Source organism: Mustela nigripes, chromosome 1, assembly GCF_022355385.1.
Source record: "Mustela nigripes isolate SB6536 chromosome 1, MUSNIG.SB6536, whole genome shotgun sequence".
NCBI lineage: Eukaryota > Metazoa > Chordata > Mammalia > Carnivora > Mustelidae > Mustela > Mustela nigripes.
The window spans coordinates 91714233-91735570 of NC_081557.1; the positions used below are offsets into that span (position 1 = coordinate 91714233).

General features: G+C 54.9%; 1 protein-coding gene across 1 annotated transcript in view; it reads left to right on the plus strand.

Moving 5' to 3' along the window:
* The window catches only part of DSCAML1 (DS cell adhesion molecule like 1), a 337942-nt gene that overhangs the window by 228983 nt on the left and 87621 nt on the right, over positions 1-21338 (plus strand). Inside the window, exons 4-8 of the mRNA XM_059416450.1 lie at positions 6673-6819; positions 11681-11959; positions 15212-15487; positions 17876-18172; positions 19774-20046. Of these exons, the coding sequence (XP_059272433.1) occupies positions 6673-6819; positions 11681-11959; positions 15212-15487; positions 17876-18172; positions 19774-20046 (1272 nt within the window). The remainder of the gene's footprint in view (positions 1-6672; positions 6820-11680; positions 11960-15211; positions 15488-17875; positions 18173-19773; positions 20047-21338) is intronic.

The following is a 21338-nucleotide window of genomic DNA, read 5'->3' on the forward strand; positions in this document are numbered from 1 at the left end:
AATACCCCCGGTGACAGGAAACTCACTACTTCGCGAAAACACTCATTCTAATTCTTTATAATCTTGACTTAAACATTTTTCTTATTTTAATCACAGTAGAATCCATATAACATAAAATTTGCCATCTTAATTATTTTTAAGGCTTATGTTTTTATTTCAGTAGCATTTCGGCTCCGTCTTGAGTTCAGAAATGTTTAAGTGCAGCTTTATCTCGCAAACCTGGAGCTCTGTACCCATGGAAGACTACTTCCCATTTCCCCTTCCCCAGCCCCTGCCACCCACCATTCCACTTTCTGTCTCTACAAAACTGACTGCTCTAGGTACCTCCTATCAGCGGAATCAGACCGTATTAGTCTTTTTGTGACCGCCTTATTTCCCTGAGCAGAATGTCCTCAGGGTTCACCTACACCATCACCTGTGTCAGAATGCCCTTCCCTTTGAACGCTGAGCAACATTCCATCATGTTTCTAAACCACCTTTCCTGGTCCACTCGTCCATCAGCGGACACTTGGGTTGTTTCCACCTTTCACTAGTGTGATTGATGCCATGAACAGGTGAACAAAGTCCTTTTAAAGACCCTGCTTTTAATTTTTCCAGGTACACACCCAGAAGTGGAATTGTTAGGTCACAGAGTAATTCTATTTTTATTAATTTAAGGAACCTCCATCCTGTTTAACTTTGACTTTGGAAAGCTCAAACATAATTATTTTCAAAAGTGATTGGATATAGCAGACACAGTGATTAGCAGTGGCAAGAGGTTTGCCAGACGTAGAAACGCTCAGTACTGGGGGTGCGCTAATCTGGGAAGGCTTCTTGGAGGAGGTAAAATTAGAGCTGGTATCTGACTTTGCTGTGTTGCTGTTTCATCATGAACAACATGCCGATAAAACTACCTTCAAGTTTCGGGGAGTGTCATTCATTCGTTCTAGAAATATTTATTTCTAGAGCACCTACTTTGCAATCAGCACTGCTTTCACACTGAGTGAAATGAGAGACTATTGGAGGGCTTTGAGGAAAGGAGCCACATAATCTGACTCCGGTTTTAAAGGCTCACTTGGGCTGTAGGTTGGGAACAGATGGAGGAGGGACAGGGGCCGAAGCAGGGAGCCAGGCAGGAGGCTGCTGTCCCTGCTGTATTTGGTCATTTCTGTTCCCTTTTTAGGGGCTGGGAGTGGGATCCGTGGAGCCCATACCTTCCTGCAAACCCTCAGCTCCTTCTTCCTCTTCTGCCCAGCACCTTCTCCCCACCAAACAGATCCTCCCTCCTGCCTCTGAGCGCAGAGAGAAGCCCAGCCTCAGCAGAGGGCAGGCCCCCTGCCCCCCTGCCACTTGCAGCCCCCTGGAGCTGCCAGGAGCTCCAAGATTTCTAGTGTTCCTCCCTCCTGCAGCTCTGGGGAGTCTCTGAGGCCCAGCTGTTTGACCTTTTGAAAAAGACCAAGAAGATGCTGTTGGTTCACCCAGCCGCTGTGTGCGGGACCTCTGCATTAACGAGGGCAGGCAGCCCCTTTCTTTATGGCCAAGCTACTGATGAGGAAGGAAGGGGAGAATTTGCAGGAAGCCCGGCCACAGGGACCGAGCGCCCCTCATCTCCTTGAGGTGGGGTCACTTGGATTGAGGATGATGGAGCCCCACCAGTGTGCCAAGGCCTCTCACAAGCCGCATTTCATCTGGCTCTCCCAATGGCTCCGTGATGTAAGGTCTATTTATTATCTCTGTTTTCCTGAAGGGGAAACGGGACTCAGAAGCTGAGTGCCATCAGAGAGACGTTGGTTGTCAGAGGGAAGGGGCCTTGTGAGTTTCTCTTATCCCACGGCTCTCTGCCCTGTCTGCATGTTTCGGGACCTGAAAAGATTTCTGCAAAGACCAATTTCTTCAGAGACCACACCCCCAGAGATTCTGAGTTTAAATTTAAAAGTTGCTGAGATGATTCTAATGTCCAAGCAGGGTGGGAAACACACATGTACCCTACCTCCCCCCTTTCTTTTGCAGGAGGGACAACTGAGGGCCTGGGAGACTCCTGGACCCCCTGCGGTCACCCAGTGTCTGTTTCCCAGGGCTGTCCTAACAAGTTACCACAAACCCGATGGCTTAATGCAGCAGAGATTTACCATGTCATGGTTCTAGAAGCCAGAAGCCCCAGGTCAGGGTGTCCGCAGGGCGTGCTCACCGTCCTGGCTCTAGAGGGTAATCTTCCTGGCCTCTTGCATAGCTTCTGGGGTGGCTGGCAACCCCACATTTATTGCCTTATAAATGCATCACCCCAGTTTCTGCGTCTGTCTTCACATGGCCTTCTCTCTGTGTTCATGTGCCTGTGTCCAAATCTCCCCATTCTTAGAAGAGGACCAGTCACACTGGATTTAGAACCCACGCCAATCCAATATGGCCTCATCTGAGCTTGATTATGTTTGCAAAGATCTTGTTTCCAATGAGTTCCCGTTCACAAGCCCTCCATTTTGGGAGATACTTTTGAACTCAGTGCACAGTCCATTGTTAGTGGCAGCGCCAGGACTCCAATCCAGCCTCCTAAATCCAGTCCTGGGCTTGGACCCTTTTTATCCTCCTCTTCTCACTAATGGCCTCCATCAGGTCTCCCCACCCCTCGCCAGCCCCCAAGATAGCACCTTTCCTGATGGAAGAACATTGTCTTCTAACCATGGAATCTCAAACGGCAGAGACGAGGTCCAAGACCTCTCCATGGAGCACAGTCCAGGACCTAGGGATGCTCCACAGACACTTGATAAACCAAACTGAACTGAATATATGAGTGCTCTCTTACATTATAAGGTATAAGGTAGTGAGGACCCCACTGACAGAAGCAACCAAGAAGAGGCTGCTGACCTTATGTCCCTATGAGAAGGGCTGCCATTCTAGGAGAGTCAGTCTAGCACAGAGCTTTGGAAGAGCATGGGAAGTGGACTGATCGTCTGGACTCTGCCATTTACTAGCTGTGTGACTGTGGGTAGGTTATGTAACCTCTCTGTGCTTTGCTTACTAAAAACAATAGTATCCATTTCAAAAGTGTTATGGGAATTGCATAAGATAATGTTTATGAAAGCCTTGCCCTGACATGTAATAGGTGCTCAATAAATACTGAGCTTACAAAAGGAGAGGCCCGCTCCAGATCACCAGGAAGAAGGACGGTAAAGCAGGGGTGGAGAAAAAGAAAAAAGGAACCACACACTGTGCCTCCCTGGTTACGGGCAAGTTCACAGGCGATGCTGCAGCTTTTGGCAGGTGATAGTCCAGCAGCATCAAAGCAGTCCGCACTGAAACACAGATCCGTATCCCAGCCTTAGAGCCTAAGGGAAAGCGACCTCCTGGCGTATGCCCATGGCGACTCTGCTGGAATTTGGGGTGGAACGGTATTGATGACCAAAGATGTCTCCTGGCCCTTGGCCACCTCATGCTGTTAGTACCTCCCAGTCTCAGTGTCGACCCAACATGATCCCAGACCCGCATTTCCATATGGCCTCAGGATGGGGGCTGGACATGGAGGTCGTGGCTGCCACTCCCCCTCCTCCAGCCGGACCCAGCCTACCCTGAGAAGAAGGAACCAGGATGAGGGATAACTGCTCCTCTACCCGTTCCGGGGAAGGCCGTTCCCATTTGGGGTGTGGAGCAGGGGCTGCCCGACTGCCAGGCCACACCATCAGAGCCAGCCCTGGAGGCCAGCTGTTCTGTGGATCCCTGGCCCCTCTGAACCCCCCACCAGCTGGCTGTGCCGCCCCCATCCCACACCGTATGCCACTCACTCCGCCGGCCTCTTGCTGCTCCCTTCCCCAGCAGGGCCCATCATCTGATTCTCATCAAACATGCACAACTGATGTTGCACAAGTCCCCCCCAGAGGGGATTAACATAATACCCCTGATTTCTCCTTCCCCTCTCTCTTCCCCTCTCTCAAGCGAGCAAGCGCTGTGCCTCCCCCTGGCTGCGGCCCGCCTTTGTTTCACGAGGAGCGATATACTGTGTCTGGAAATGTTACTGCAATTAAATATGCACAAGAAGGGGGGAAGGGAGGGGGGAAATGAGGACAATGAAGGATGTGAAACATCAGACGCAGCAGCTGCTTGTTGCCATAGAAACCCCAGCTCCCCACCACCATCCCCGCAGCACCCCTTCCCAGCTTAAAATTCCAGTAGGACCAAGTGTACCGTCGTCCCGGGGTGCTGGGGGCCACGCGATCACAGGGTCCAAGCTGCTGGGGCTGGAGCACCTGTAGGCTGCTGAGGTGGATTTGGGGGTCTCTCCCCCCACAAACACACACCTCCGACCAGATACTTCTGATTGGCAGTAACACCCTCCAGTAGTTCTGCATTCCAGTCCCAGTTACATAATAAATCACGGGAGAGCTTCCGCATTTGACTTTGGGATGTCACAACATGGAGACAAAACGGCACATTCAGAGTCTGGTGGGGAAGCCAGGCTTTCTCTGTGCTTCCCCCGGGTCCTCTCCGACGGCTGGCAGCGAGGCTGGGCTCCCTTCCGCTTCCTTCTCGTGTCTCACCCACAGCACTGAGTGGGGATCTTCAAGGTGCGGTCTGGGTAATGGAGAGGGCGTGGTGGGGGTCCAGAGGACAGGCAGGCTGCCAGATGGCCCAGTGTTCTTCCAGGGGGGTGGCCCCAACAATCTGCTGCTCGGTGGGGAACCATGTGACATCCCAGACCTAGTCCCACACGGTCAGGTGTCCAAGAGTAGAGAGATGGCAGTGGTCGGACCAGGCCTTAGCTGAGTATGAGCTGAGTGGGAGGTACGGTGTAATGGGGCTGCCTCCCACTCCAGCGCATCCCCTGAAAAAAGCGAACTGTCTTGGGCCGGGCATTGGTATTCGCACTGTATCCTGTGCTCTATCAAGGCTGATAGTTAGGTACCCCCCCGGCACCTAGTAGGTCTAATCCGATACAAAGGAGGATGGGAGATATGGAGGGGAAATTCAGAGATCAATAGATAAACCAACATTCATTAAGAAACAAGAGATCATCCATTTTGAAGAAGTTCCTTGAGACCATATTAAATAAATATTAAAGATAAAGCTTCACCTGATGAAAAGTCAAAGGGCGTGACAGCTCCTTTCCAGTTGGTGAGGGAGGTGTCAGTGACGCAGGTTCGGGCTAGTTCCCTAGGGCTCCAGGGAATAGAACCAGGACCCGTGGAGGGAGCCACCAGGAGACCAGTTGTGACCAAGGAAGATGTCTCTAAAAGTCAGAACTATCTACTTCGGAGTGGACCACTGAGCAAGGTAGTGAGTTCCCCAAACCCAGAGACATTCAAAGGAAGGCTGGAGAACCTTTGTCAATGATGCGGTCAGGCACCTTCAGCTTTCAACCCTACAATTCTATAGCATTCCTTGTCACCAAGTGTCATTAGGCGAGATCCCAGTCCCCTGGTGCTGAGGCTGGTGCTCCGGGGTGGTGGGACACCACAGGATGTTTCTGAGAGCCAATGTTCAGAGCTCTCATCATTGGTTGAGGGGATCATCAGCCCCCAGGTGGGAGGAAGCAGACCTCTAAATAATAGGAGTTGAAGGGCATGGGGCCACCCAAAGTGTTTCCTTATGAGAGCCTGGCATTCGAATGTTAGCAGGTCCCTCCAGTGGAGTCGGCATGACCCTCTCCCCTATAGCTCCTTTTTAAAAACACTGTACGGTCTTGATTCCAGTGCCCACTTCTGGTGGAAATGGCAGCGTAGGGTCTTTTATGCCTGTCTGGGGAAGCAGCCTAGTCCTCAGAGAGCAGGCAGAGGGACCCAAAGTCAGCATCTCACTCTCAGTCTGGCTGGACCTTGGGTAGGAGGGCATCTGAAGCTGAATGCAATCCCCGCCCCAGCTGGCAAGTCCATATTCTCCCCTTTTAAAGTGAGCCCTGACTAGGCTCAAGTTCAGGGTTTGCCTTGGGACCTCGGACAAGGAAATCCACTCCACTGCTAAGTGGCGTCAGATGTCATAATCCGCAAAATGCGTGTCCTGTCCCCTGTCCTAACGGCTTCCCTGCCGAGTCCTGACAATAAGACCGTGGAAGGACCGGGAAGAGTAAAGCACAGCATCTGTGCCTTTGCCTCGCACAGAATGAGCATTTAAGAACCGAGAGGTGAATGAGTGTTGTAACCCTGGCTCTCCGCGTCCCCACTGCTAGCATAGGTAGCCTCAGCAACTGTTCGCTGAGTGAACGGATGACAGAAACTCAGAGAAATGGGTTTAGGCTTGTCCTGGGCTCCATACGTGGGGAAAGCTGGGATCCAGAAGGCCTGATTTATGTTCTGCTTGTGTGACTGACGATGGAGAGGACACCTCAGATGCCTGTAAGAACAGATGAGTGTGGAATGTGAAGGAACTTTCAAACTCTTGCCCAGAATTAGGAAAGATGAGGATTTGCTGTACGCCAGACACTTCATTATGATTTCAGTCCTGTGATGCATTATTTGCACCCCCTTGTGTGGGTAAGGCTCAGAGACGTTAAGTGATTTTCCCAAGGTTACACAGCTATTAAGTGGACACGTCAGTTTGGAACCCAGATCTTGGCTGACTCTAAAGCCCACCATCCTTCTGTAAAAGTCTGAAACCTCTAACACCTAAAGGGATAACAGTTCTAGGAGGAAGGCAGCTGCCAGCCCGAGTGGCTTCTATTGGCGTGCCCTGCCAGGGGAGTAATGGAGTATGTCTTGATTGTGTCTCCAGAAAACAGGTTTTTTATTACTCACCACGGCGGGCTGTACATCTCCGACGTGCAGAAGGAGGACGCCCTCTCTACCTACCGCTGCATCACCAAGCACAAATATAGTGGGGAGACCCGGCAGAGCAATGGGGCCCGCCTCTCTGTGACAGGTAGGCAAGAGGGCTGTGGAGGGCACTAGCCCACCCTGGGGATGGCCGTGTCCATGCCATGGATCTGGGACACTGCTGCGTACTGAGGTCATCAGGGGACTCAGAGAAGGAGATTAAAGAACAAAAATACAGGGTCCAGCAGGGCAGAACATGTCTAGTATGGTTTGGGGTGCCCTTCATATAAGAACCTCAGAGTCTGCACCTAAGCAAGCTACCTCTCCTGGAGAATTGATAATGAAGGTGAATGCAATCCATCTTCTCTTTCCCCTTTTTGCCTTTGCTGCCAGGAAGCTCATGAGTATAACCCGATGTTCATAGTAACAATGAGGTTAGATTAGATAAGATTTGGGAGGATTTTGTTCCTTCATGACTCTAAGTATTTTTTAAGATTCTATTTGCCCTGTTTATGAGCCCATGTGTTTCTTCTGTTATAGATTGAGAGTAGGCAGGATATGATCCATAAACAACAATATTTATAAACTAAAGAAAAGATTCTATTTCTGGAATGATTATCTCTTTTTTAAAGGGATAGAAGCTAAAGTTTATTGAGTCCCGTGTGTGCCAGATCTTATCTATTAGGCATCATAATATTCTCGTGAGGGGTACGCTGTTCTGTTTTACAGGTGAGAAAAACCAGATCTTAGGGAAGCCAAGCAACTTGCCCCAACTGTTTAACCAGTGGGAGGCAAAGCCAGGACATTCCCTCTGCAGCCAGGGTACCACCCCTCTCTGCAAGGAAGGGGTCATTTGAGCACCCGCACATGCCCCAGTCACAGAGTAAAGGAGGGCACAGGGTCCCCCTCAAGGAGCAGTGCCTTTCTGGAAGCAGTGCTTTTTCAAACTCTTGACAGCAATCCACAGATAGACATTTTTATCATAACCTGTGCAAGGCACACTGATCGCTCCTACCACATGCATTTAAATGAACTCTGCTATTTCCTATTCTATCGTATCCAATTTTGATTTATCTAAATGCTGGTCGCAACTCACCAAATGGATTTCATAAGTTCCTAACCGTTTGTGACCTACAATTTGAATATCTCTGCTGTAGAGGAGGTGGGATTGGAGTGGCTTGTGGAAGGAGGGTGAACCGATAACATGGTCGTTTCGGAGACCAGATTCACCCAATTGTGCAACCAGGGCCTCTGGAAAAGTAGCCTAACTAGAGGACCGACTAGAGGGTTCTGTCTCACTCTCACCGTCTGGGGTTCAGGGAGGATGACACTGATCCTCAGATTATCTCTATCCAGACCCTCTCTCATTTGCCTAGCCCATTTGAGGAGCAGGAGACAAGAGGGTAGGGCTCTCTGATCCCTCTTTGTGTCTCCAGCAACGGACCCTGTGCCTGGCACATAGTAGGTGCTAAGTAAAGATTTGTGGACCTAACCAATGCCAAGGGAAACTGCTAGTAGCTGCACTGAGGGCCTCTCTCTTTGTGGCGAGACTTTGGAATCTGCAGCCCAATTCCCCGATGTGTTAGAGTGGTTCCTTCGGAAGTACTGGGACTTGTTTGCATGCTGCTTTGCATCTCATTTGCATGCTTCTCATAAAACAGGGGAATGGTGCAGAAATCCCCCCTTCCTGCCGGCCTGCTTCTTTCTCCTGCACAAATATTTAGTCCCTTCCTCCTGCCAACCTCACCTCCACTTTTACTGGGGGAGTAGACAGGTGTCTCTCAAAAAAGACACCCTTTAAACCGGAAGCTGTGCCAACCCTGATCTCCTTCTGGTCTCCATTCCCCACCAGCTGTGGGGAGAAGGGGGGTTGGGGCAGGAAGAGAATGAGAGATGCTGTCAGAGATAAAGCCCAAGTGAGAGACAGAAGTAAAGACAGGGAGGCCCCCCAGGCAGACAGAAGGGGAGAGGCGCAAGCACAGACAGACCGAGGACAAGGAGAAAACAGAACAGAAGAAAACCTGCCCAGAGGGACAAAGGCAGAACGGGGGCTGAAAGGAGCAGGAGGGACCCAGAAGGAAGGGAAAAGAGGGACGCAAGGGGACAGGGTCCCGGTGGTGACAAGGCATCTGCAAGCTGCTTGTCTCAGCAAACGTGCAAGTGATACCGGAGGAAGGCAGTGCAGAGGGGGTGCGAGGGGGGCACGTTGGGGAGCTCAGGCCTCAGCCTCCAGCCCCATGTGCCACACATCCACTCCAGCTTAAGGAGGGCGCTCAGTCAGTCCTGAACTAGAGAGGCTGGTCACGGTTTCTGCTGCGGAGGTTCACCGTCTAGTGACTGGCACCCCCGAGAGCCCCCAGGCCAGCAGGAGTGGCCGGACTACCCGGGGAAGGGTGGCCCCATCTCCCCAGCCCCCAAGGCAAAAGGAGGGAGTGAAAGGGTCCACGTGGCAGTGTGTCCTCCACGGTCATTTAGTGAGGGCAGCAACCACACCCGTGGGTTCCTCAGTCCTCACAGAGTGTTCCAGAAAGCAAGAGGGCGGGAAGGAAGATAGGCACAGGAGATGTGTTGGATAAAGGACTCTGAATCCAGCCCAAGGTGCTGGCTTAGCCTCACCCCTCACGAGCTGTGCAAGGTGGCAGAGAATAAGGAGAGTCCCAGACCTCGGGCTCCTCATCTGTAAAATGGGAGCAACCCCCACCCCAGCTTGTTGTGAGAAACGGGGACCAGATGGGCAAAGCTTAGCGTGTGTATGCCACGTGGGGAGCACCCAGGAGACGAGCTGCCGTGTTGTGGTGGCTGTCTTGTTCCTGTGCTGTAGCTGCATCATTGTTTCTACTGCTTTCCAAAGAGCGTCTGTTGGGGAGGGGGAGGAGAGTGACTTTCCTCTTTCTGTACGGTCCACGGTGAAGGAGGCAGTTGCAAGAACGGTCTGAGCTCCCTAAAATCCAACCCCCAAACAGCCATTCCGAGCATGTAGGTCCTTCGTAGAATTTACCGAGAGCTTCCATGAGTATGAACTCCAGGCAGTACACATTATCATCTGCCTCTATAAAGATGAGACCAGTGACCAGAGAGGCTGGCCGAGGAGTCCAGGGCTCCCCAGCTCATGGGGTGGGGGGGGGGGGGGGGCTAAGCCATGTGCAGAAGCCGTGTTCAGGGCACCTTTCTGGGGCAGCATGGCTCATCCAATTGGAGGAGGTCCCAGCAGCCTCCGCAGGGCGCCCCGAATGCCCCTGGAGATTTCTTGGGGCTCAGCCATCTGGCTCCCCCAGCCCCACGCCAGCCCTGGCAGCACCCAATCCCCCCGGGGCTGTCGCCGGTACACGCCGCAGCATTTTACTTCTGCTCCGGAGTAATGAAAGAGGCTTCTTTCCCTCAGAATTTAATTTCACGCCTGAGACTCGGTGATTAATTCCCTCCCCCCGCCCCTTCTTCCACCGCCCCGTCGGCCCCTCCGCTTGTAAATTCTGCGGTGTGCCACGGAATTTGTGTATTTTGCATCAATTAAGTGTCACATTGAGTAATTCTTCCCTGGCACTGGGTTTGTTTATCCCGACCATCCCCACAGGGTTGCGTGGGGAAGAGGCCATGGAAGCGGCTGAGGAGGGAGGGCGGGGGCAGAGCGGCACGGAGACTTCGCTCAGCCAAGCTCTCGGACACGCGTCTTGCCTTGTTGCCTACAACAGCCTTACGAGACACTGAGGCAGCGCCAGGACCTCAGGCTCTGAGCCAGGATGAGACTCGCCCAAGGTCACACTGTTTCCCCATGGCCGGGGCGGACCCGCACCTGGCTCTCCTGATTCTCAGCCCAACCTCCTTCTGAAGAGGCACGGAAGGTGGGAGGGAGTAGAGCCTTCTAGAAAGTCTCTCCCCGCCACCACGCAAGAATTCCCCACCCAACCCTTCTCCAAGGGAGATGAGCTGAGGACGGGAGACATTTGCCATTAGTCAAGGAGGGTCCAGAGGGGATGCCTGCCGCTCCCACCATTCATTGTTGAAATGACCTCAGTATTAGATCACTCCAGTTACTGAACAAGGGTGGGCGAGACCTGATTTGTGATCTCAGCTCTGCAGTGTGATCCTGGACAGGTCACTGCACCCCTCTGGTCTCTGACCCTCCTCTGTCTGTGGCCACCAAGACCCCTGAGCCAGCTCAATGAGTCCAGGAGCCCCCAGTCAGCCTCCCCCGGAGATCAGGGGTTCAGCAGCCACAGGCCTGGTCTGTGTAGACACAGGAGATCCACTCACAAAATCCCACCAGCCAGGGGCCTGGGACAGCCACAGGTCAGGGCCATGGGGCCTGCAGTCACGGCTCTCTCTTGCTTGGGAGTATAAAATGGAGAATTATTCAGGATGGTAGGTGTGGTTTGCAGAAGGCTTAACTTCTGAATCCTTCTGGACACAGATGGAAAAGCATGGCCCTCTCTGAGTTGGCTAGGATCGCAGATGGGAGGAGACAGGACAGGGCAGCTGGTTCCCCCAACCCTGAGGGGCACCCCCAGGCCAGTCCGAGGCCCAGACCAAGGCTTACCAGAATCGCAGATTCGAAAAGTCATGACTCTCGTGTCACAGGGTATCCCTTCTCCCCAGTCTGGGCCAGGCTCCAGGCACCGTGTCTATGAAGGGAGCTCTCACACACTCTCCCTCTCGGTACCTCTCTCTGTCTCCCTTGTTGCATCTGTCTGTCTGTCTCTCTGCCCACACTATCCTCTTCCCACCTCCCCCAAGCCCTTGCTTCTCAGTCATGGCTCTCAGGCCTCTATCTGGCCTGAGTAGGAGAGTTTGGGCCAGAGTCTGGGGCCCAGGAGACACCACAAGCCGTCCCACACTGGGCGTTGTGCATGCTGGGTACTGGTGGGCAGCAGGTGCCGATTCTGGTGCTTGCCTCTCTGCTCCCCCCACCCCTCACCCCTGCACCTGCTTCATCCTGCTGGCCAGGGGCACTGATGCTCTCTGCCTTCCAGACCCTGCCGAGTCAATCCCCACCATCCTGGACGGCTTCCACTCCCAGGAAGTGTGGGCGGGCCACACCGTGGAGCTGCCCTGCACGGCCTCCGGCTACCCCGTGCCTGCCATCCGCTGGCTCAAGGACGGCCGGCCCCTCCCGGCTGACAGCCGCTGGACCAAGCGCATCACGGGGCTCACCATCAGTGACCTGCGGACGCAGGACAGCGGCACCTATATTTGTGAGGTCACCAACACCTTCGGTTCTGCAGAGGCTACGGGCACCCTCACGGTCATTGGTGAGTGGGGAACCCCTTTGCCAGGCCTAGGAACCTTTGAGAGCACTGCAGTATGACAGGGAGGGGCGGCACCTGCCTCTGGCCAGCCCCAGGGGAGAATCCCCTGGCTGGGGAAGGCAGCAAGACATCCCAGGAAATGCTCTGGGTTTGAAATCAGAGGATCTGTTCCTTGGTTCTGGCGTTATCAGATAAAAACTGACTTTGGGCAAATCATATAACCGTGGTCACCACCTCAGTGTCCTCTTCTATAAAATGAGAGAATGATCCCAGGCCTTCCTGAGGTCAGAAGGGTCAGAAGGGACCCTGAGCGTGACAGTGACAGTGACGAGCTCACGGGGCTTCCTGGCTTGTTGAAAGGGAGGAGTGTGTGCCCTAAAGGAAATAGTGCCGATGTTCATCCAGTAGAGAGGACGTACTGTAGCCCATCAGACACGATTCTCAGAATATTTCACAATAATTGATGGGGACACTGATGAATCAGATCAGACTCAGGAATAAATGACAAGGAGGGCTTTCCAGGATCTGCAGGCGGGGTATCAGCCTGTCCTGGCTTTTCCTCCCGAACCCGGAGCCCTAGACCTCCAAGGGTCCGGCAAGACCTTAGGGGTGGGGGGGTGCTTCACAGACCATGCTGCTGCTGAGCCCCTGGGCTGAGGTCAGGCTCTGACCACAGTGGGGCTGGGATTTGGAGACCCCTAGGGAATCCATCCCACCGAACAGCTGCATAGCCTGAGGCCTCACTGAATATGATATCGAAGAGTATCGTGAGGGTCCCTGAACCTGGATGGTGGGAGGAGGCTGTCCAGCAGTGATCCACCCTGCGGCAGAGAAGTTCCCTCCACTACGCTGACTGACCAGAGCAGCCCTCCTCCCCTCTCCCCTCCCCGTCTCAAGAGCATAGAGCTACAGGTCTGCAGACACCTCAGTGTTCTCCCTGCTCAGCTGGCCTCCTGGGCCTAGGTTCTTGTTCTACCACCCCAGCCCAGATGTGAGCCTGGTCTCCTCCCTGTGGTCGAGGGCATCTTAACAGTCAGGGTACATTTATCTGCGGTGCTGGGAAGAAGTCCTCCCCGTGGGAACACGTGTGAGGCTGGAAGAGCAAAAAGAGCCCCGGGAAACACACTGGGGTGACAGCCCAGGACACAGATGCTTAGGTGAGAGTGTTGAGAGAGCCGGGGACCAGGGGCTCCTCGCAGCCTAACAAGCCCCGGCTGGCAGGGCAGGAGCATGGAAGGACCAGCACCGATGTCCCCCTCCGTGCCCCAGTACTGTCCAAACCCGCTTAGTCGGATAGGCCTTCCCCTCTCCCCCCATCCCAGTGCACGCACATTACATACACACTCTGTCATCTCACACTCACACACACACATCCACACACACATGCATGCTGCCTCAGGGCTCAGCTCAGGAGGGCGGCACACCCCTGAACCCTTGGAACATTAGCACACCTGACTCTGGGTGATGTGGTGTTCATAGCCCCTGCCTCAGTACATACAGGCAAGCAGATAGGCATGCCTGCATGCACACACACACACACACACACACACACACACACACACACTCACAGACACAGACACACAGACATGCACCCCCACAGGCAGATGTGTTGAAAGGTCACATGCCCACTTCTCCATACACACATGCACACATGTATGGTGCCCATACACATTCACAGATACACACTTCCTCCCCCTTCGCGTGCTCACATCCAGACACACGCACGCAGACCCACGGCCGCGTGCACACCCCCGCTGCGGTGCGCCTGATTCCCCGCCCACCCTCAGCTCCACATCCCCCCCAAAACTGGGTTTGGCTGGACAACCAGGTTCAAGGGCAGGTGGCACAGCTTTTCTGGGCCTTCCATGCTCTCTGCCAGCCCCGCTTTGCCAGGTGTCCAGAGGAAAGCAGGCTTTTCACACGCACACACACCCATTCTGCCACCGAGCCCCCATCCATCTTGTCACCAAGTCGTGCGGGGCAGCAAGGTGAGAGCAGGTAGCTGGCCGAGCCCTGGGAGCCCTGGATGGTGACTGGTGACTGGATGCCACCTGCCTCATCGTGCACTGACATTTCCTGGGCAGGGCCTCTGGGAGAGAGCGGGAGAACCCGGCAGGAGCAGACTCCTGTGTGCTTTGACTGTGCCCAGCCCAGCCAGGCTGCCCTGCCCCCTCCTCCAGGTGACCTCACTGGGGTCCTGGTCCCCTGCAGGCCTCAGCCTCCTCTAGAAAACCCCAAGCCCATGGAGATCAGGGCAGAGAGGTGGCCAGCCCTCCCAGCAGTGATAAACAAGGCTGGGGCAGCAGTAGACATCCAGGTGAGAGACACTGCCCTGCTCTCAAGCGCTCACAGCCAGGTGCAGAGACAGACACAGAGGAGTGATTAAAAGCCCATGTGCGTAGTGTGGTGACAGTGATATCGAGAGAGGCCCAGAAGAGAGGTCCTGACCCAGCCTGGGAGGGGAGTGGTATCCAGGAAGGCTTCCTGGACGAGGTGTCCTTGAGCTCAGTGTGAAGGATGGCTAGGCATTAGGCAAAGAGGAAAAAGAGCACTCTTGGGGGAGGCTCTGGGGCAAGAAGTGGCCCCAGGTGTGCAGCAAGCACAGACAGGATGCTGCTGCCCTGAGACTGTAGGGCTGAGAAGCAGAGGCAGGTCCCCAGGAGCCTCGATGGCCTTGAATGCCACACCGAGTTCTTGGGCACCATGGAAGTCCTGAGCAGGGCAGTGGCCAGCTGTGGCATGGAGAACAGAAGGAGGGAGCCTGGGAGGGGGGAGGATGTTACTTCCTGGGTCCAGGGATGGAGAGCAGAGTCCCCGGGGGGGAAATAAGGCAGTCAGAGTGACAGAAGATGGCAGCAGGTTATCTCTACGGATATGAGAGACAGGTGGCAGGGCCAAGGGTGCCTCCCTGATTTCGGGGGAAGATGATGAGCCAGCCAAGCTCCTGTCCTCTTCGGAGCTGAAAGGAGCTCCCAGCCCCACAGGGCAAGAGCCACATGTCCAGAAAGTGCAGGTCGTCATAACAAGAGGTGCAAAGGGATGGCCTGCCCTGACTGTACCATTTGCCAGATGAGTAAACTGAGGTCTAGAGAGGGAATTCACTGGTCCCAGCCCCTCTCACGAGGAGTCTGTGGACAGAACCAGGGCCTCCCTCCAGTCCAACCCGAGCCACACTGCTCCGCAGTAAAAGCCGTTTTCTCTTGTTTTTCTCCCCGCTGCCTTTCTCCTCTCTACTCCCCTGCGGGCCTGGCCCAGACCCCCTTCACGTGACCCTGACACCAAAGAAGCTGAAGACCGGGATCGGCAGCACGGTCATCCTCTCCTGTGCCCTGCTGGGCTCCCCGGAATTCACCATCCGCTGGTACCGCAACACTGAGCTGGTGCTGCCCGACGAGGCCGTCTCCATCCGCGGGCTCAGCAACGAGACTCTGCTCATCACCTCGGCCCAGAAGAGCCACTCCGGGGCCTACCAGTGCTTTGCCACCCGCAAGGCCCAGACCGCGCAGGACTTCGCCATCATCGTGCTGGAGGGTGAGCTGGGGTGGCCTGCACCCGGGTGGGTTCAGGCTCCCTCCCTCCCGCCCTGAGAGCAGGCACTGGTCCAGGCACCTGCCCGTCTTAGTTAGTCCTTCCATGGGCCCTGTGGGGAGATGCTTTTGCTTCATGTTCCCTATTATGCAGTTGGGGAATCTGAGGCTTAGTCACTTGCCCAAAGTCACACAGCTTGGCCAAAGGTCAGAGTTGGGATCGGAACTCAGGTCTCTTAACCACCGTGCTATATTGCCTCTGCCCTCCGAAATTACTAGGACCTCACTACAAAAGCGGTCTTCTTTCAGATGCCAGAGGCTTTCAATCTCACAGGGGCCCTAGGACTGCCCACCAGGAATCACTGCCTTGAGCCCCACCTCTGCTTTCTTCCCTGAGCCCTCTCTTTCTGGCCATCCCTCTCTCCCCATTCTCAACCCTTCCCACCAGGCCCATAGACTTTCAAATCTTTGCCCTAAGGTCTTTTTGCAGCAGGCTCTGTTTCTTACTAGTTTCTTACTACAGAGTTGGATTTTCACATGCTTCTTTCTCCTTTTAAAGCTGCTGCCACCCGGGGCTCCTCACCCAGCACATCTGTGTACGGTTGTTCAGGTTGTTCACTGCACAAAGTGCCTACAAGGCAGGACCAAGAGTAAGGGCTGGAATCCAGCTTGAATTCCCCTTGCCAAGCCATGGGCCCTGGCATCAGGTTGTGACCATACAGAGGAGTCCCTTTTTTCTTATTTGCATGAGAATACAGTGAGGACTGACACAGGCCCTGTCCCTACCAACAAATTTAGTGGTCCCCCAGCTCCTTTGTTGCTACCAAAACAAAACAAAAACCCCACAATCCTATTGTTTCCAAGGATTTTTTTTTACCATTATAACAAAGACACCAAACCCAGACAAGTCCTACAGGTTATCGGGATCCCACATGGGTCTACCTGTCATGGCCTGTGGGTCCTCATTCCTTGGGAGATGGGACATGGTAGTGGGCATCCCCTTATCCCTCACCCTAAGTACAGTGCCCAGTGAACTGCCCCTCCTTCAGCCCCTGCCTCCTCTTGTCCAGCCAGAACTTCTTCCCAGATCTTCTTCCCACCAGCTAGGAACAGACCAGTTCAAAATGGGAGCCTGACCTCTCTGGGGACTTCCTGTCTGACCGACAGCACAGTTTCTCTCTGAGAGGACAGCCCACTGATGGCCAGTTCAGGGCAGGGATATGGGAAATGAGGATGGCAGGAAGGGCAGAAAGGAGGGAGGGAGGAACAGCCAGAAGGGAGGGTTCAAGGAAGGAAGCGGAGGAGGGGCCAAAAGCCGTGACCCTCGTGGGCAGTCCCGGACGCTGCCAGGCACCAGGTTCTCCCCGTGGTTTTAGCCAGCAGACTGGATTAACATCAGCATTTGGGTGTGAAACTTGGTGGGAGATGTGGAAAGCCATGTAACTTTAGCCTTTTTATTTTTCAAGTGTTTGCCTTAGTTTTCAAGTGCGCAACACATACTTTAACTTTACAACAATCCTGTGTGGCAGGCTGGCCAGGCTCAGTAATTTCATGCTCCCTCGCCATGGAGGAAGCTGGAGCAGTGGGATTAATTGTCCCGTCTGGGGTTATTGGGTCAGCCGATACTTAAGCTCCGGCCACACACACACACCCATGCCTCTGGGCAGCCACTGAGCCTTAAACTTGAGGCTTGGCGGACAGGGCTCTAGCACCCCCAGCCCACGTGCAGTAACAAGCGCTGGAATCCAATTCCGCAGGTCCAGCCCAGCCAGGTCCTGGCTCCACGCGGGACTCTTGAGTCCTATGGCTTTCCTAACGCAGGGAGGAGAAAGGCAGAAGGGCAGAGTGGGCCAGAGCTGACATTTAGCAAGCACTTTCAAAGCATTATACAAAGCATCTTTTTTTTTTTTTAAAGATTTTATTTATTTATTTGACAGAGAGAGAGAACACAAGTAGGCAGAGAGGCAGGCGGGGGAGTGGGGGAAGCAGGCTCCCTGGTGAGCAGAGAGCCCGATGCGGGGCTCTATCCCAGGACCCTGGGGTCATGACCTGAGCCGAAGGCAGAGGCCTAACCCACTGAGCCACCCAGGCGCCCTTATATGAAGCATCTTTAATGCACTAATCCCTTTCGTCCTCACAGCATCAGTATGAAGAGGGTATATTCACTCCCCCCGATATCTCTACCCTCCAGAGTTGAGAAATGGGGAGACTCAGAGAAGTTGGGGAACTTGCCCAAAGACACAGAGCTCACAAGGGGCTGCGGGAGGATTCAAATCCAGGGGTTGGAAATCCGTGCGGGAAAAATGGGTACCTCACGGGGTGGGGTGGCCTGTCCGGGCGGCTGTCACTCCGTGGCTCGGTGACCCTGATGGGGACTCCTCGCTCCCAGCAGATGGCACGCCCCGCATCGTCTCGTCCTTCAGCGAGAAGGTGGTCAACCCTGGGGAGCAGTTCTCGCTGATGTGCGCAGCCAAGGGCGCCCCGCCCCCCACCGTCACCTGGGCCCTGGACGACGAGCCCATCGTGCGGGACGGGAGCCACCGCACCAACCAGTACACCATGTCGGACGGCACCACCGTCAGCCATATGAACGTCACGGGCCCCCAGATCCGTGACGGCGGCGTGTACCGGTGCGCGGCGCGGAACTCGGTGGGCAGTGCTGAATACCAGGCGCGAATAAACGTAAGAGGTGCCTGTCTACATTTAAATATCAGAATAGGCTTTTGAGTTCCTTTGCCATCTCTGTGGTTCCCATTATTCTTGTGGTGATTAGTACTTATTATTAACTGTCATTTTGCTTTTAGTAGCGGTCTCTTTCCTCTCTTTCTCCCCTTTTCCCTGCCCGCCACACACCCGTCATCCTTTCTCGTGTGTGCGGTCTGCTACAGTTGGCCCTCCTCTGCATCCCCATCCCCTCCCCCACCCCTTCTCCTCTCCCGGTCTGACCTGTCTCCACCCCCATTCCTCCCCATCAGATCTCTTTGGCCCCAGGTACACTCAGCACCCCACTAGCAACCACCAGCCCCACCAGGGCCTTGTGAGGACAAGGACAGGAAGGGGCATTGGGACCAGACTTGACCTTGGATGGGGGTGTCCATCAAAGCTGTGCTCCCAGTGAGCCATCCCCCAAATGCTCCAGGAGATGTAAGCAGGCAGGAGCCAACACAGAGTCTTCCCCCCGATTTCCTCCCTCCTGAGGCCCAAGCCATCAAGAGTGGGAGGCTCGGGCTGGGTGGGGGCATCCCAAAGCAGACACACCCCTGCAGCAGTGGGGGAAGCAGTCCTCAGGTGATCATCCCCAGATCTCAGTTCTCCAAGTAAGCACGGTGAGAAGAGCCTTCTCTGAAGCTCTTTGCAGCCCTGTCGGGTACCACTGGTCCTCACCCGGCCCCTCCAGTGACCCCGACCCAGGGGCAGAGGAGGAGGGGGAAGGGCCCTGGTGGCTACCATGGAGCCAGGGCTCCAGCCCCACATGAGAAAAGTGGCCTCCCATTTACCTCCCTCCATGCTTTTGAATTAGAAAGGTCAGAGTTCCAGGGTCCTGGGATCCCTTCGTGCGGCCCCTCATCTGCTGGGTGGGGAACCTGAAGCCTGGGGTTTCCTATGCCCACTCCTGCTCCCTACCTGGTTCCTTGACCACTCCCACATCGCCACCTGCCCAGCCACCCAGCTGAGGACACCCCCTCCCTGCAGCCAGGGTGCCCAGTGTCCCCCTCTTAGGGCCCCTTCTCAGGGACCCACAAAACCCACTTACCTGTTTAGAAGAAAACCATCAGCTCATCCAGTAACAACCTTCCTACTGCCTTTTAAATATTTAATGTATACGAGATCCTTTTTGGTACAAAACCATTATGCACAAGTTAAATGAAAAAAAAAATCTCCACATCACCATTGTAACCCCCAAATCTTAATCCCATTGTAAATGAGAACTCGCCCTCCCAAATCCCAGTCCCTTCTCGTGAGGCTTCAGTTGGCTCACATACCCTGTCCCATTAGGGGGACGGATCCCTGCCCCAGGCATGCAGGGAACATGTCTGTTGGCAGCTGTTTGAAGCTAGTAACAGAGTCCTGGAGAGACCATGGGTGCCCCCAGCTTCAGCCTCTGCCTTTACCCTTGCAATAAAGTCTTCCTTCTCCCCCACCCCGCCCCCACCCCACTGAATTCCCATCCCCTGAGAGTTTCAGAGCCAAGTAACGGAGAAGAGAGTCACAGGGCAGCCCCCGGCTGTCCCTGGCTAACCGAACCGCTTGTCCCTGCTCTGCTCCTCCTCCCCGCTGACTCCCACCCAGGCCCCCCCAGCATCCGGGCGATGAGGAACATCACGGCCGTTGCCGGGCGGGACACCCTCGTCAACTGCAGGGTCATCGGCTACCCCTACTACTCCATCAAATGGTACAAGGACGCCCTGCTGCTGCCCGACAACCACCGCCAGGTGGTGTTCGAGAACGGGACGCTGAAGCTGACCGACGTGCAGAAGGGCATGGACGAGGGCGAGTACTTGTGCAGCGTCCTCATCCAACCCCAGCTGTCCATCAGCCAGAGTGTCCATGTGGCTGTCAAAGGTAGGCCTCGCCCGGACCCCGAGCCCACCCGGGGCTCTCCGCCACCTGCTGATGGCTCGGACAGCAGCAGCCTGGCCTGAAGGAGTGGCAGGCCGAGGAAGGGAGGGTCCTGAGCGGGTGCTCGGGAGCAAAGGGGCGGGGCGGGGGGCGATTGCAGCGGGACAAAGAAGGTTCCCTCTGTGGGTTGCAGAACAACAAGGCACTGACCCGGGAGGCATGAGAGGCATGTGAGGCACAAAGGTCACTTTCTGGGCCAGAGGCCCGAGTCCGCGATGGTGGGCTGTATCAGTCAGGAGGGAGCCGCAGCACGTCAGCGGGGGCCCACCAGAGCCACCAAGATGGGGCAAGAGGCAGGTGCAGCAGGAGGCTGGGTGGAGGGAGCCTGTTCTGGGGCTCTGACTTCCCTCTACCTGCTCATGCTTTTTGAGGCCTACAGAGGACAGCCTGACAAAACCTCTGCCCAGGCCCTTCTCGCTCGCCTGGGACAGGCACGTGTTTTGGGCAGGGGTACTTAGCACGATGCCTGGTGCGTAGGAGCTATTCACTACACGCCTGCGGCTTAAATGAACGAATGAGTAGAACTAAGGGACTCTGTGCCTATGTGAGCAATGACAGCTGTCCCCTTGGTTCTGGGGCTGCACAGGTGTGCCACGCTCCATCCCAAATATGTTCTTGGAACTGCCGGGCAGTGAGTGAGTGGAGTGTGGCCTGGCTTCTCTGGGACAGGATAGGCAAGGAGATGCCTGCCAGGCCTGGCTGAGGAGTGACAGCTGGAATGGGAGGTCACTCATGGCCCCAGTGGGTAAGGATCTGAGGGTGTCAAGCACTGGGAAAGCCTGAGGCTCTGGGAGCATGGAGACGCCAGCCTGGGGCCCCGTGAGGGAGGAAGAAGGGCTGTGGTCTCCAGCCACCGTGCTAGTCTCCAGCACCAGACTCTAGCCGCTGTCATAATGAGACCAATATCACTGTGGCGGGCCCACCACGCACCAGTCACTGTGACTTGGCACTCCACATGCTCAGTTTCATTGAACCCCAGCACAGCCCCCTTATCTCAAGCAGGTGCCATTTTCTCCCCAGTTTCCAAGGCAGAAAAGGCAGAGGCACAAAAAAGTCAGGTAACTGTCACCTGGAAGCAGAATGTGTCCCAGGCCTGTCTACCTCCAGGCCCTGGGCTCTAACCCAGAGCTGGGGGAGGGGAGGGCTAAGAGGAGGAACCACTCTCCACACTCCACCTCAGGAAAGAAAGAGGCCTCGGAGACCCCCTGAGAGTCAGGAAGGGAAACAGAGACCCT